General features: G+C 35.7%; 1 protein-coding gene and 1 non-coding gene across 2 annotated transcripts in view; one reads left to right on the top strand and one right to left on the bottom strand.

Annotated features, from left to right (window-relative positions):
• LOC143039323 (neural cell adhesion molecule 2-like) overlaps window positions 1-17,500 on the top strand; it is a 131,392-nt gene that overhangs the window by 105,447 nt on the left and 8,445 nt on the right. Inside the window, exons 12-14 of the mRNA XM_076209202.1 lie at window positions 1,240-1,355; window positions 3,011-3,188; window positions 5,856-6,047. Of these exons, the coding sequence (XP_076065317.1) occupies window positions 1,240-1,355; window positions 3,011-3,188; window positions 5,856-6,047 (486 nt within the window). The remainder of the gene's footprint in view (window positions 1-1,239; window positions 1,356-3,010; window positions 3,189-5,855; window positions 6,048-17,500) is intronic.
• On the bottom strand, window positions 2,614-2,686 carry TRNAV-CAC (transfer RNA valine (anticodon CAC)). Its single transcript has one exon. It is a non-coding gene; the product is annotated as a tRNA-Val (tRNA).

The raw sequence follows: 17,500 nt of genomic DNA, 5'->3' as shown, positions 1-17,500 counted from the left end.
TATAAACCTTTTACGCAGAATTTTCGGGATATTTTCTTGATAACTTCCTGTATCTATGATGCATCCCTTTAGCTCAGTTTGCTCGTGGATAATGACGAAGAATTTCTCAGCTCCTAGTATTCTTTCATCACCGTTCAAAATAATAATTGTTATATTAATCTTTTCACGATTCATCTCTGTGCACGTAGCAGGGTATATGCGATAGGTACAAGGAAGTGGGGGCCGCTGGATTGATTTAAGGTCGTTTCTAGAAGGAAGGAATTATTCCCTAACAGAGATTTTTTCTTTTGTGTGTAATTCACCATGGTCTTGGATCACATATTGCATTCGTGATCGACAGCTACCCTCCCGGAAGAGAGCTCATAGTTCACGAATGTATGTATGTGTGTGTGTGTGTGTGTGTGTGTGTGTGTGTGTGTGTGTGTGTGTGTGTGTGTGTGTGTGTGTGTGTGTGTGTGTGTGTGTGTGTGTGTGTGTGTGTGTGTGTGTGTGTGTGTGTGTGTGTGTGTGTGTGTGTGTGTGTGTGTGTGTGTGTGTGTGTGTGTGTGTGTGTGTGTGTGTGTGTGTGTGTGTGCCATCTATTAAACGTTTGATAATAAGAGGGTTTCATGCAGATCAAAACCTATTTAGATTTATTGTAGCATTTTCTTAACGCCGTATCATATAGTACTAACTATTTAGATTTTAGATGAAAACACAAGCCTTAAATTTAGTGATGTGTATCCCTGCAAAACGTTTTGATAAAAAAAACGCAGCTATGTGTCTACAGGTACTTGATGCACAGCTGTACAATTATTCGCAAAAGAGCATATTTGTATTTGCGAAGCAGTACACATAATTGCAATCTACATAATACAACCTACTTCCATTAACGTAAGACAGTGGCTCGTGATTATTCACATTGACAGAAACGCGGGTAAACATCAACAACATTCATTATACCTTCCATACTTGGAAGTACTGTTTATTTTATTCCAACTGCTACCAGTCTATTCTATGTATGTGATTGACATCTTCAAGTTAGGGAAATTGTTCTCAATATTTTTCCACATGAAGTATCTCCAGAGTTATAAGACGAACCTAAACTCCTAAAAATCTAATCGCATATATCTGTTCCAAATGTCATTATTAGGTCCATAAATACTTAGGTTACTTTCTTTAGATACTTTGGCAAGAACCAGAAGTAACAAAGACACCTATAATTAATCCGATTTTTTTTTTCAATTTATTCCCCAAAAGAAATGCCGGCCCCATTGTCCTCCTGCCGACTGGCCAACATCACTGCCACTTCCCTAAGCTTAACCTGCGAGAGGCCAACGGCTCCCACGGCCGGCACGACTCTTTACCGGGCAGAGGTAAGTCTGAACTGAATTTCCGGCGACAACTCCGGCAGCAGATAAGCGGCTATTGACGTAAGTTGATGCGGAGTCACACAGAAACTAACTTGCGTGGCATTTCGTTTGATAGAGGGTGATCAGGAGTGTTTGTGTGTTTTAGTACTTGTTATTGTTTGTGTGTGTTTGTTTGTGTGCCTGTGTGTGTGTTTGTGCGTGTGTGTGTCTGTGTGTGTGTGTGTGTGTGTGTGTGTGTGTGTGTGTGTGTGTGTGTGTGTGTGTGTGTGTGTGTGTGTGTGTGTGTGTGTGTGTGTGTGTGTGTGTGTGTGTGTGTGTGTGTGTGTGTGTGTGTGTGTGTGTAAGTGTGTGTTTTGTGTGTTGTGTGTTTGTGTGTTTTAGTGCTTGAGTGTTTGTGTGTTTTAGTGCTTGTTATTGTTTGTGGGTGTTTGTGTGCCTGTGTGTGTGCTTTTGTGCTTGTGTGTTGAGTGTTTTGTGTTTGTGTACTTATGTGTTTGTGGGCTTGTGTGTACGTGTGTTTGTTAGTGTGCATATAGGTATGTGTATATCTGTGTTACTGTGAGTGTGTGCGTGTATGTGCTTGTATATGATTATGTTTGTGGTTATGTTGTGTTTGTTTTGTGTTTGTGTTTGGCGTGTGTGTGTGTGTGTGTGTGTTTGTGTGTGCATATGTGCGTGTGTTTGTATTTGTGTGTGTGTGTGTGTGTGTGTGTGTGTGTGTGTGTGTGTGTGTGTGTGTGTGTGTGTGTGTGTGTGTGTGTGTGTGTGTGCGTGATTCACCATGGTCTTGGATCACATGTCGGACTCGTGTTCGACAGCTATTTCCCTCCCGAAAGAGAGCTCAGAGCTTACACACACCTACACACACACGCGCGCGCGCGCGCGCACAAATCCCTGCCCACGAGAGTTGGAGTAACGACTCGCAGCGGAGCGATACTGAAATGATTTCAGCCCTGGGCGGGATTTGAACCCGGACCTCCGTAGTGACAGCCGGGAACTCTACCAAGCGCGCCATCGAAGCTGTGTGTGTGTGTGTGTGTATTCACCTCGGATCTGCTGCAGTCTCTGTCGAGACAGCCAGACACCACCATACGGCAGTGAGCTCAGAGCTCATTATTTGCCGATCTCTGGGTAGGTCTGAGACCACTCATACACCACACACCGGGACAGCAAGGTCACAACTCCTTGACTAACGTCCCGTACCTACTCACTGCTAGGTGAACAGGGGTTACACGTGAAAGGAGACAAACCCAACTTATCTCCGCCCGGCCGGGGAATCGAACCCCGGTTCTCTGGCTTGTGAGGCCAGTGCTTTACCAATCAGCTACCGAGCCGTGTGTGTGTGTGTGTGTGTGTGTGTGTGTGTGTGTGTGTGTGTGTGTGTGTGTGTGTGTGTGTGTGTGTGTGTGTGTGTGTGTGTGTGTGTGTGTGTGTGTGTGTGTGTGTGTGTGTGTACGTGCGTGCGTGTATGTGTGCATGCATTTACCCAATTCCACACAAGTCTGTTTTGCACTTTTCCATTTTAAATAACGAAAAAAGTCCGCCTCTGCTATGTTGCTAATCACATAATGAATAGTTTAAATCCTTTTAGTAATGTATCATTCAGTATTTACCTTGATGCAACATTATGTAATATACCTTTTCCTCTCTATTTCTAGGTCTACCTCCACAATAACACCCTTTTTGCTAACGTGACTTCCCATAGTCCAAGTTTCAACGTGAGCAGGCTGGACGCTGGAACCAGCTACCAAATTAAGGTGTATGTTTCTCACGGGCCCATAACCTCGCAGCCTGTTGTTGTGTCCGCGTATACCTCAAGGGTCCTTATTGACAGAGGTACGAAATAAGTTCTGACATTGATATATATATATTCCTTTATTCTATTCTAGAAATTAACGAGAGCATTGTTTTCTCTTTTTTGATTTGCAGGGATAATTTACTTTTTTATATTTCAGGATCTTAGTCTATGATGTTTGTTTTAATTTCTCTTAATCTCTGGTTTTAGTCAGAGAGTTATTATATTCGGAAATATCTTTATCAGAATCGTGATTGCAATATGTTTGTTAATTCATTTAAATTTGTATAGTACAATTATTGATTATCTTACTGAAGCCTGAAGGAAAAATTCTAAACATCACAATTATCAATAGAATGATTCTCACACCAATATGGGAATTTCTAAATTGGCTCATTACGTACTCTATCACTTCGTCCCGTTATGCACTTTTACTTGGCAGGCAAATATGAACAATTCCATTGAAATAAGGTAAGATTTCGAATGCAAATATTTCTGAATGATAACTGTTTCATTGACAAATGATTCAATTACAAGACCAACATATATCTATTCTGTAAATGATGCTGTCAAAGAATGTGATGTTTGTGAAAGCTATTATTATGTACATTTGTGGAGAGGCATTTGCATGAAGGAGTTTAAAGATTTTTGAAAAACCGCCATGACAGTGATTTTGCTTATATAGTGAGCTAGAGCTCATAATTCTAAATTGCTATATAATTTTTAATGAATTTTTGTGAGATCATATAGATTTTTAATGATATTCTATGTTCACCATTGCATCACGTTTTCAATTTTTTTTTACTAAGTTAGGCATATCAATTCTTGCATGATAACAAAATCGATATCAACTAAGCATTTTGTAGTAATTTTCATTTTGATATTTGAGAGCCTTGCATCATAGGTAGAAGTGATATCTATATATCTATAAATTATTTGTCATAGCATAGCTCTGCAGTACCAGTATCTTCAACAGGATATGGGCATTTCTCAGTCGTATACTATTTGGTGTTGAATTGTATGCAAGCTATTTCATGATTTGATTTAATTGGATATTGCAAGATGCAAGTTTGCAAGCTTCAGGTCCTAAAAGCAACGTTATTCATGTCTTGTTATCCACACACACACACAGACACACACACACACACACACACACACACACGCACACACACACACACACACACACACACACACACACACACACACACACACACACACACACACACACACACACACACACACACACGCACACACACACACACACACACACACACACACACACACACACACACACACACACACACACACATACACACACACACACACACACACACACACACACACACACACACACACACACACACACACACACACACACACACACACACACATACACACCCACACACACACACACACACACACACACACACACACACACACACACACACACACACACACACGCACACACATACACACACACACACACACACACACACACACACACACACACACACACACACACACACACACACACACACATACACACGGAAACACACATATACACACACGAGCATGCACACAGGCAAACATACACTAACACACACACACACGCATACACATTGTTTCTTGGAAATTATTTCGTTTTGTTGTTTATTATTCATTATTAATCATTTCAAGCAAAATTATACAAATTTAAAACTCTCAATGATATTTTTTAATTACGTTTGTTATTCTTGTGCGTGGTATTGTCTAGTTTCAGTTATGTGTGATTCATATATGAAAATTCAACAACATACGGTTATTTGCGTCCGCCGTTAACTTATACAGTATGCGTTAGACAAAAATATGTTATTCACATATTTACAATAACTCATTAAATGAATACAGAAATGTAAACGAATGCATGTATAGATAAGGGAATTCATCAATAAAGTAACTGATCGAATAATTCATAATAACCAAATAGGTGAAAAAAAAACCAGATCTGTAATTCATAGTCTGAAAAAGTCGTCGAAGAGATGAAAGAAAAAATCAAATATTTTTATTTAGTTTAACGTCACGATCTCCCCTTGTCACCTCGACTTACGCCGCGAATAGCGTCGCTAGACCGGTCGGCCACCTCGACTTACGCCGCGAGAAGCGACGATAGACCGGTCGATCACCTCGACTTACGTCGCGAATAGCGATGCTAGACCGACCGGCCATTGAGCATCAGATAATACCAAGGGTCATTGACAGTACAGATTTCTATTTGTACATTACCTCTTCGTTTCAATTGGTAATCTCTAAAATCGGGAAATTTGCAATACTCGAAATGTAAAATATCAAAATCTGTATTTCTTTAACCAGAAATGTTAAGCATTAAACTTGACATAGCTATTTATATTGCATTTCTCTTGAAGGAAATATAGCTTTTCTCCTCAACATTATCAAAGTCCAACAAAATTTCTACGAATAAATCAGATCAACTCGACCACACAATGAGGTTTGAATTTAATCAAAGCTCAATAACCTTCATACAAAACTCCTCACATAAAAAACATATAGTATAAGAAACAACAACAACAACAACAACAACAACAACAACAACAACAACCGCAAAGCATGTTGCATGAAGACCCCACAAAACGCAAAAGAAAACGCACTAATAGAGAAAAGAAATCATAGATGATAATAATAATTTCTTGTGTATTTTTCTAATGTTTCAGATCCTGAACCTACGGATTCTTCGAGTCCAGTGGGAGGAATAGTTGGAGGAATAGTAGTGGTGATAGTTGTTGTAATATGGGTCGTTTGGGTTCGTCATTATCGCAGGAAGAGAAGGAGCAGAAAAATAAGCAAAGAAAGTACAGCACAGCCACCCCCTGATGAATCTAATCCAGATGTTGTGCCTAACATAGGTAGGGAGTATCTAGAATTCTATGTTTAGATGTTAATTCTTTGATATTGTATTACTACGCTGACACTTTTAGGTTCATAGAAACGATATGGTTCCTACAATGTTATCTAGGAACGACTTTTTATACACATTGATACAAAAATTTCAGTAATATCATATATGAAAATTTTGTACAAAAATACACAACAACCAAATGGTAATCTTTTTAAGTGAATCATATTGAGCAAAGTTACAAAGATCAAAACAGTCCTCCCTCCATTTCCACGAATACGTATATGAGCATATGTAAATGTGTGTATGAATATATATATATATATATATATATATATATATATATAATATATGTATGTATGTTTATAATACATATATATATATATATATATATATATACATATATATAGATATACATATACATTTTTAGAAGCTCTGCCATGGGATTCGAACCCTGACCCGTGCGTCCATAATCACGAGGTCAAGACGCTAGCAACATATTCATATACATATACATATACATATAAATATACATATACGTATACATATACATATACATATACATATACATATACATATACATATACATATACATATACATATACATATACATACCAAGTCTTTTTCCCCCTTACAAGGGAGGTAATCAAAGTCAAAGGCATAAGTCCACTCCCATCCATTTCATCCCCACATACTCCACTCCCATTCACCACCCCTCCCTTCCTCTTCTCTTGGCTCCTCCTGGATGACACATCATCCGTGCATTTCGCCCACTGCCTTGTGTCAGAAACAGTGCAGCAAGACACAGCACATCTAAAGCAAGGCAGCTTAATTTAGTCGGCGACCCCCCTCTCTCCATCCCCTAATGAAAAAAAAAAAGGAATACGGTAGAAATCCCTTCCAGCTGCGTCAGAATATCATTCACACATACTCCCTCACCCCCCCCACATCCTCCACCTACTCCTTTCTATGCATCAGAGCATCATCCATACAAAACCATTCTACACTCACCCCTATCTTCTGTCTTCTCCCGTCCTTCCTCAATAGACATGCCCCTCTTTCCCATCATCCCTTGTATCCCATCCATCCTTCTCATCCTTGGTTGTCCCCTCATGTTCACTCTACCCACCTCTGCCATTCTTTCACCAATCTTTCTTCAGTCATTCTTTCCATGTTTCCAAACCATCCCACCACTCATTCATCAACCCTGTCTCACAACTACTTTTCCACCCTGGCTCTCCTCCTAACCTCATCGTTTTCCACTCTATCCCGCCTAGCAACCCCTACTATATTTCTCAGGCATTTATTAATCACATCAAAACTCCTCTCTTCCTCTCTTATGTTTCATGTTTCTGCCCCATACACTACCGTCGGCGCAATCATTCTTTCATACGATCTCCTCTTAGCATCCATTCAAAAATGTCTATTTCATATTACATCTTTTTAATACACAAAAGCCATTTACTTTTTCCCTCAATCTACATTCTACCTCCACCTCCACTCCTCCCTTTCCTGCCACATTCATCCCCACTTCCTCTAGTCTCTCTCCCTTAATAATCACTTCCAATTTGCTGCCATCCTATCCCCTTGTACATTTCATCACCTTACTTTTACCCACATTCATCTTCAAATTCTTTCGGACACCTTCCCAAACTCCGTCACTAACTTCTTTAATCCCTCCTCTGACCCTAACACAAGCGCAGTGTCGTCAGTAAACAACATCTGGCTTATATCTAATTTTACTTCATTATCTATATACATCTCCAGTCACCGGGCCATTACACTTACATTTACCTGTCGCACCACCGCACCCATGTATAAGTTGAACAGCCACGGCGACATGACAGATCCCTGGTGAATTCCCACCTTTACCTCAAACCACTTACTCTCTTGATTCCTAGTTCTAACACAGGCTCTAGTACTCTCATAAAACTCTTAACTGTTCTAACTATACCTATGCATTTATCTATTTTATTTATTATTTACATTATTATAGTTTTTATTTATTCATTTATTTGTTCATCACTATTATGAGTTTTTTTTTCATCTGACCTATATATGGACCAAAAGGTCTCCTGTCGGCATGCTCCACCTATATAATCCTTAATATTATTCCTCCTATCCCATATGTCTGCAATGTTTTTTCAAATCCATAAAGGCTCAAAAACATCCTTGCCTCTTCCTAAAGCTTTCTCACATATCTGTTTTACCACAAATATCCGGTCTACCCAACCCCTACCTATCCTAAACCCACACTGTTCCTCACTAATTACCCCCTCTATTCCTCTCATGATCCTCTTAGTCAAAGCCCTCTTATAATCCTTCGCAACTACACTCAAGAAACTGATCCCTCTGAAACTACTACACTAACACTTGTTCCCTTTTCCCTTGTAAAGCGGAACTATACAGGTACTCATCCAGTCCTCAGAACCTGTACCCTCTTTAAGACAAGGATTAAACAACATCACTAGCAAGTCCACCATCACTATACCTCTCTTTTTTAGACACTCCTCTTGATATCCATCTAATCCAGGTGCCTTACCTGAACTCACTATCTCAGTAACTGCTTTCACCTCATCTTTTCTTATTTTTCCTCTATTTTTCTTATTCATCACTGTCGTTTTCTTCTCACTGCAACTACCTTACCCTCTCTATCCTCCCTCTTATTTAACAACTTCATGAAATACTCTGCCCATCTTACTGTCTTTTCCATTATAATCTCTCCATGTACAGCCCATCTTACTGTCTCTCCCATTATAATCCCTCCATGTGCACCTTATATCTTTTCTACTCTACTTGATTCGCATCCACTTTTATTCTTAATTTTCCTCCAAAACATCTTTTTATTGTTTCAAAAACGTCTGCCATATTCTTACGCCATTTCACATCTGCTCTCCTTTTTACCTCCTTTATCTTATACTTTGCATCTCTTTTTTCCTTATACTTCTCATATGATTCTCTCGTTCTAATTTGCAACCAATCTTTGAATGCTCGTTTCTTCTTTCCTACAACCTTATTTGTTTCATCATCTCACCACTCACTACACTAACATCTATTTCCTTCCGTACTCCTTGTTCCACTCACCATTTTTGCACACCATGTGACTCCCTTCTTGAAACATCCCTATTCATCCCCCACTCCTAATACTACTATATCCTTCCCTCCCTCCCACATTTCTCTCAGCTTCTTCTTGTACTAATTATTTTCTTTCTCATTTAAGCAGTTTACTCTAAGCACCTCCTTACCTTCTGTCCTTCTCCTCTTTCTCCATCCTCCATTCTCAATTTACCTTCCATCAAAAAATTATCTGTTATTCCATCACTCTCTTCTATAAGAATTTGTACATCCAAAATTTTTCTTACTCTTCTGGTTACCAATGTAAAGTCTATTAAAGCCTTATCTACTAACCTTACATCCACCAACCCCTTTCATATGCATACATACATATACATATACATATATATATATAAAGTATATATATATATATATATATATATATATATACACATATATACTCGTATATACATATATATACATATACATATATATATATATATATATATATATACTGTATATATATACATATATATACAATCTGGGGGCCACTGACCTTTTTTTAGCGGTCAACAAAATAATGTCAAGAGCGGTCGGACAAAACACCACCAACTGTCCTTCCTTGACCCAAGCATTTCAAGGGCATGTAACCTGAGTCCCCCCACTTTCCCCATTCCCTTTTATGTACCCCTCACTTCCTCATATATACTTGTACCAACTTCTTGTAAGCATTCTGCTGAAGAGGACTACAGATAGTAGTCGAAATATACAGTTTCCCTGTACTTTCGTCATTTTTTCTCCGATAATGGGTTAATAGTGAACTTTTACATATGTGTTATAACATACCAGTTTCCAATATATATATACATATATATATATATATATATATATATATATATGTGTGTATATATATACATATACATATGTATATATATATATGTATATATGTATATATATATGTGTGTATATATGTATATACATATATGATATATATATATACATGTATACATATATGAATATATATATATACTGTATATATATATATACATATATATATATATATATATATATATATCAGTGATGACTTCGGCGGTCAGTCTACTCGGGCTTAACCCGAGTATTAGATTTTCTAAAATGAACATGTAATTACAGCCAGTTAGCTCGGGCTCCATTTATTTTGCCTGACCATAGTTCATATATTTTCGTTCAGCGTCTGGGATTCGTCTACTCTAGGTGGGCTGTGTCAGAATATAAATATTGCTCCTATATAACGCGCCTGACTCGTCACCCAATGATAATCGAGCTGCTTCTCGGCTCGGCCAATCAGAGATTTTCCGGATCCTGCCTCCACCGCTCAGGCTCAAAGCTTACAGCCTTGTTGTTATCTATAATTGTAAGAATTTATAAATAATTCAAATTCAATGTTTTCTTGAAACAATAGATTTCTACAGAGCTTAGGATTTAAATTCCAATGTATGAAAGATCTCAATTCTACAATATTCTTAAAGGAACGGAAAACTGTCCAGTAACTCGGGCTAATACAAATTAGCTTGGTAAGCTGGGTAAAAGACTAACTGGCATCTCTTGAGTTGATGATGCGCTCGGGCTCAGAGCTTACCGGCCCAAGTTGTTATCTATAATTGTAAGAATTAAAAGTAATTCAAATTCAATGTTTCCTTGAAACAATAGATTTCTACAGAGCTTAGGATTTAAATTCTAATGTAAGAAAGATTTAAATTATACAATATTCTTAAAGGAACGGAAAACTGTCCAGTAACTCGGGCTAATACGTATTAGCTTGGTAGAGGTAAAAGTCTGTGATGAGCCCGAGTGACGTTGATGACCTGGAGTCGCCTCTGATCAATATATATATATATATATATATATATATATATATATATCAATATATGTATATATATATATATCAATGTATATATATATATATATAAATATCTATACGTATACATACATGTATATATATATAAATATATTATATATATATATATATATATATATATATATATATATATATATGTGTGTGTGTGTGTGTGTGTGTGTGTGTGTGTGTGTGTGTGTGTGTGTGTGTGTGTGTGTGTGTGTGTGTGTGTGTGTGTGTGTGTGTGGGTGTGTGTGTGTGTGTGTGTGTGTGTGTGTGTGTGTGTGTGTGTGTGTGTGTGTGTGTGTGTGTGTGTGTGTGTGTGTGTGTGTGTGTGTGTGTGTGTGTGTGTGTGTGTGTGTGTGTGTGTGTGTGTGTGTGTGTGTGTGTGTGTGTGTGTGTGTGTGTGTGTGTGACCTTTCTTCACTCATTCTTTCTATGCATCCAAATCATCCCAATACTCTTTCATCAACCATATATCCCAACTTCCTTTCTCCGCCGCTCTTCACCTCCCCTCCTTGTCTTTCACTCTATCTAGTCTAGTAAACCCTACCATACTTTTCAGTCATTTCATCTCAAACATATTTAACCTCAGATATTTCCCCACTCTCTCCCCCCTAGAACATATACATCCAAAACACTTCCTGCCCTTCTCCTGGTTAACACTATAAAGTCCATTAAAGGCATATCTACCACCCTTCCATCCACCATTCTCTCCCATGTGTACTTATGTTTGACTTTCTTCCTAAACATTATATTTGCTATCATCAATTCTGTTCCTAGACACATTTCCACCATCATCTCTCTACTACTAATTTTCCTGGAGCTCCACACTTCCCAACCACTCCCTCTAGTGATTATTCTCCTACCTAAGTATTGTAGTCTCCCAATACCACTACATTGACATTTCTCCCTAAACCATTTGTGCATTCATTTAAATATATCCAAAAAGCCTCCATTTCTTCTACATCTTTCTCACTACCAGGCCCACACGTTACAAAGACCTATATCTCTCTTCCCAGTTTCACCTTCATCCACATTAACCTGGAAGAAACCTCCTTCCACTCCACCACACGCTTACCTATCTCTTCACTTACTAGTATAGCCACTCCTTCTCTCCCTCGTCTTCTCTTTATTCCTGACACCCTCCCAACCACATTCCCAAACTCAAACTCGCCCCTCCCTTTCAACTTGATTTCATTCAACGACACAACATCCATCTTCCTTCTCTCAAATATACTACCTATCTCTTCCCTATTACTCTCATCTGCGATTCGGTTTGGAAAACTCCCAGACCTTTTTTTTTTTTTTTTTTTTTTTTTTTTTTTTTTTTTTTTTTTTTTTTTTTTTTTTTTTTTACCTTTCACGACTCAAGTGGGAATACTCTGTGGTAGTATTCTTTCTCCCCTAACACAGGGTTTGGCGAAAAAAGAAATAAATATTCAGAGAAGTGGTACAGCATAATATTAAGAGTGGGGAGACAGCACAACGGAGGGACAGTCGCAGTATAATAAAGTAGCATCATTTGTCTATGAGTGTAGATTTCCTCTATCACAAACAAAATTATATGTGACTCTGGTCCTTAGGGGCGCCCAATATAGAACCTAAAGTATCAGCTGCAAACTACTTAACAATTTTTAACCACACAATAACATGCAGCTAATTCCCCTAAAATACTTTGCACATCTTTCCCTTACCACCTCCTTTTCTGTTGACATCTCTCCATCTGCACCTTTTCTTCCCTACTTCACTCGGCTCCCCTTCCTCTCTTAACTTTCTTCCAATACATGTACATATATACATATACTTATATATATATATATATATATATATATATACATATATATATATATGTATATATATATGTATATGTATATGATGTATATATATATGTATATATATATACATATATATATACATATATATATATATATATATATATATATATATATTGTGTGTGTATATATATATATATATATATAAATATATATATATACCGGTATTTATATGCTATACATATACATCATATTACGCCCCTATGATTTTGTTTTAAGAAAACAGTAGAAATTAATCAATTGCTGTGGATACTAGGGATGAAGCTTTATAGGTTCTATTTACAATAATCTGTCTTACTGATTCGAGGAAAATTCATATCAACATAGTCCTTCGAATTATAAATGTAGGTCGGAGTTTACTTCGATTAATACAAGCTTGCAAACAAAAGTTTTTTAAGCGTCTAAAAAAAACAAAAACAAAAAAAAACGTTTTTGGCATATAAAAACGCAAATAAAGTGAAAATAATCGATCCAGTTCAATTGGAGTTTATATAGCAGCAAAGGTTGAAATAAATTGGAGAATATTAAATCTGTAAAAAGTGCTTCGTAATAAAAAGGAGAGGTATAAGATGACCAAATTATAGAAAGAGAAATCTTCAAATAACGTTTTTCTTGTCTGACTCCTACGTGTTTTTCTTTCATTTTCTGCCAATATTCTTCAGCCGTATTTTCCAATTCTAAGGTCATTTCATTCTATCAGCACCGTCTGCCTTTCCCTCTCTCTCAATTTGTTCCCCTTTCAATTTCTAAACTAATTACTACAAAAATTTCAGCTAGCTTCCTTTTCTTAAACACTCCTTGTCCACTTTTCTGTACATCAATGTGTGTAGTCTTGTGTGTACATTCACAATCTTAGAATTGTTGCCTTTATTTACAGATATATTGCAAGAGTATTTTCCTCCTTCTATCTATTTTCTTCTACCAGTTTTTGTGGATGAGGGTTTATCGTCCTTATTCTATAATTGGTCATTTTTTTCCATATTTTCTTATAGTATTTGTTACTTATTTACATCACTCCATGTCCCTATTTTATTCCTCATCTTTTTCTTTTTTTAGTATTTCTAAAATCATCTGCATATTCATCTAAGCCAACAATTACTTCACTTCTTTCTTATGCATTCTTTCACTGGAACTGAACAGAGTAACAATTAATTTCCCTTTTGGTCACCAATCATAATTAATCATAATGAACACTTTCACATTTTTTCCACATCGCTGATCATATGACTGTTGCTCCTTGCTGTATCAACCTGCTTCTTTCTGGTATCTTTAACGCTACTTCATCGCGTCAATTCAATTTTTACTTTAGTTAACTTCATTTTTTACTTATGCGTAATACATCAAATTCTGAAAAAATAAATCTGAATGCTGATCCCTTTTAATTCATAATATTACTCCTCTGTACTCCCTCAGTGTGTCCTTTATCATTACAAAGGATTACAAAGGCGGAGCATGCCGACAGGAGACCTTTTGGTCCATATCTAGGTCGGATGCGAAAAAAAAAATCATAATGATAATAGAATAATAGTAAATAAAAACTATAATAATGTAAATAACAATTAAAATACATAAATAAATGCATAGGTATAGGTAAATAATAAACAAACAGGTAAATAGTAAATAATACTGCGCATAGACGCGACATTGGCTCCAAAGGATGGGAATACAGGTTATTGCCGAGAAATTACTCATTACTTAATCCTTTGTTCTTTGCTTGTGTTTCGTTTCTAATATTACTTTTGTAGATTCTCCCTTTCATAATTCTAGATAAAGTTCCCATTGCTTCTTTTACATTTTGATTTATAAATATAAAAAGAGAATAATTGTTCAAGCTCCTAGAAAAAAATATCTTCACAATTGTCTCACATTACTTTTTGATCTCCAATTCACTTCTACTCCACTTTAACTTAACTACTCTCCACCTCTCGACCTTTATATTTTCACAATTCTATGTTTTAATCTTTTGGATAAGAGTAATATAAATCATAAAATTAATTCCAATATAAATGTGCTTACTACGAATTAACTAACAAAATATTGTTCACACAAGCATGAGTATAAACGTGTTCTAATTAGATAAGGGGTACGTAGGAGTTACTTTTATTCATGCTACACACACACACACACACATACACACACAACACACAAGAAGCGAATAACAGGACAGTATAAAATTGATGGAAAAGAAGTAAAGAAAGTAAATTCTGAAAGGGACCTAGGAGTAATCATCACCAAAGGCATATAGATAAAAGTGGCCTTTAAATACCTGGATAAGGAAATGATCAAGAAAATATTACAAACACCAATAAGGCCAAAACTGGAATATGCAGCGCTGATATGGTCACCCAGTACAAAAAAGAATATAAGAAAATTAGAAAGAATACAAAGAGCAACGACAAAGTTGGTCCCAACACTTGCAAAACCTGACATATGAACAAAGACTGGTCGAACTGGAATTGCCAACCCTGGAAAGAAGAAGAGAACGAGGGAACCTAATAACCATCTTCAGAATTATGAAAGGAAAAGAATGCCTTAATAGAGAGGACTTATTAAAGCGGGACAGAGAAAGAACAAGAGGACATGCAATGAAACTCAAAAAGGATAATTACAGGAATGACCTGAAAAACAACAGCTTTTCACACAATGTGATAGGTATATGGAACAAATTGGATGAAGAAATAGTGTGTGCAAACACAATACAAGAATTTAAGAGGAAGCTTGATCTTGCGAGATACAAAAACGGGTTACCACGAGAATAGCTCCCCTTCCCGTATAATACAACTAGGTAAACACACACACACACACACACACACACACACACACACACACACGCACACACACACACACACACACACACACACACACACACACACACACACACACACACACACACACACACACACACACACACACACACACACACACACACACACACATATATATATATATATATATATATATATATATATATCTATCTATCTATCTATCTATCTATATATATATATATATATATATATATATATATGTATATATATATGTATATGTTGATGTAAGCGGAATAGGAAACACAGGAGTCTTAGTCTTGAGTTTATTCCTGACTAGTTTCGCAGGTATGCTTTTTCAAAGGAATAGGTTTACAAACGGGCTGTGGGCATTATATACATGGGGTGGACCTCACCACCTCCCCGAGTTACCATAGTTGGTGACGAGTGTGAACATCACATTGTGGCTAACGTAACAATGAAGATTTTTTTTTTTTTTTTTTTTACAATTAAATATGATAATACTAATAACAAAGAAATTATTAATAGTAAATGTAACAATAGTAATGATAACAATGATGATAAATATTTAAATAATAATAGTAACAATAATAATAACAAAAATGATAATAACAATACAATAGAAGTAATAATAATAATAATGATAATAATAACAATAAAATAAAAGTAATAATAATGATAATAATAATAATAAAAATAAAAATATAAAAATGATCAAAATATGATATTACTAATAACCAAGAAATAAAAATTATTAATAGTAATTATAACAATAATAGTGATAACAATGATAATAAAAAACGAAAAATTAAATATTTAAATAATAATAGTAACAATAATAATAACGATGATAATAATAATAACAAAGATAATGAAAGTAATAATAATAATGATGGTAATAATAAAAATGTAATAATAAATTTATAAATATATATAATGATAGTAATACTAAATAAATAATAATTATAATAACAATGATAGTAACAATAGTGTTGAAAATAAATAGTAACAAATAGTATTAAAAGAATAAATCATGATAAAAAGTTGGGGCAAGGTAGCATGGTGCAAGAAGGAACGTCAGAGTGAAAGGGAGAAAGCTGGAGAGGGTAGGCCGAAGTGGGAAAAAGGTATCTACTTAGGGTGGGGGGGTCTGGGAAGCCATTCTTGGAGGGCAAGTGTCGCGGTAGATTTTGTCCATTTGAAGTCACCAGTTCTCTTGTTTGTGTTTTTGTGGTTGGCAATGTAAAGTGATTCAATTATTGTTATAATTACTATTAATAATTTTTATTTCTTGGTTATTAGTATTATCATATTTTTATCTTTTTTTTTATTATTATTATCATTATTATTACTTTTATCTTATTGTTATTATTATCATTATTATTATTATTACTTCTATTGTATTATTATCATTTTTGTTATTATTATTGTTACTATTATTATTTAAATATTTATCATCATTGTTATCATTACTATTGTTACATTTACTATTAATAATTTCTTTGTTATTAGTATTATCATATTTAATTGTAAAATGAAAAAAAAAATCTTCATTGTTACGTTAGCCGCAATGTGATGTTCACACTCGTCACCAACTATGGTAACTCGGGGAGGTGGTGAGGTCCACCCCATGTATATAATGCCCACAGCCCGTTTGTAAACCTATTCCTTTGAAAAAGCATACCTGCGAAACTAGTCAGGAATAAACTCAAGACTAAGACTCCTGTGTTTCCTATTCCGCTTACATCAACCTGTCAGAATGTCTCAACAATATATGTATATATATATTATATATATGTATATATATGATATATATATATATGTATATATATGATATATATATATATATACATATACATATATATATATATATATATATATATATATATATATATGTTGAGACATTCTGACAGGT

The sequence above is a fragment of the Oratosquilla oratoria genome, chromosome 26, assembly GCF_046742065.1.
Source record: "Oratosquilla oratoria isolate Oo_2021 chromosome 26, ASM4674206v1, whole genome shotgun sequence".
NCBI classification, from domain to species: domain Eukaryota; kingdom Metazoa; phylum Arthropoda; class Malacostraca; order Stomatopoda; family Squillidae; genus Oratosquilla; species Oratosquilla oratoria.
This window is presented reverse-complemented; position numbering and strand designations above follow the sequence as displayed.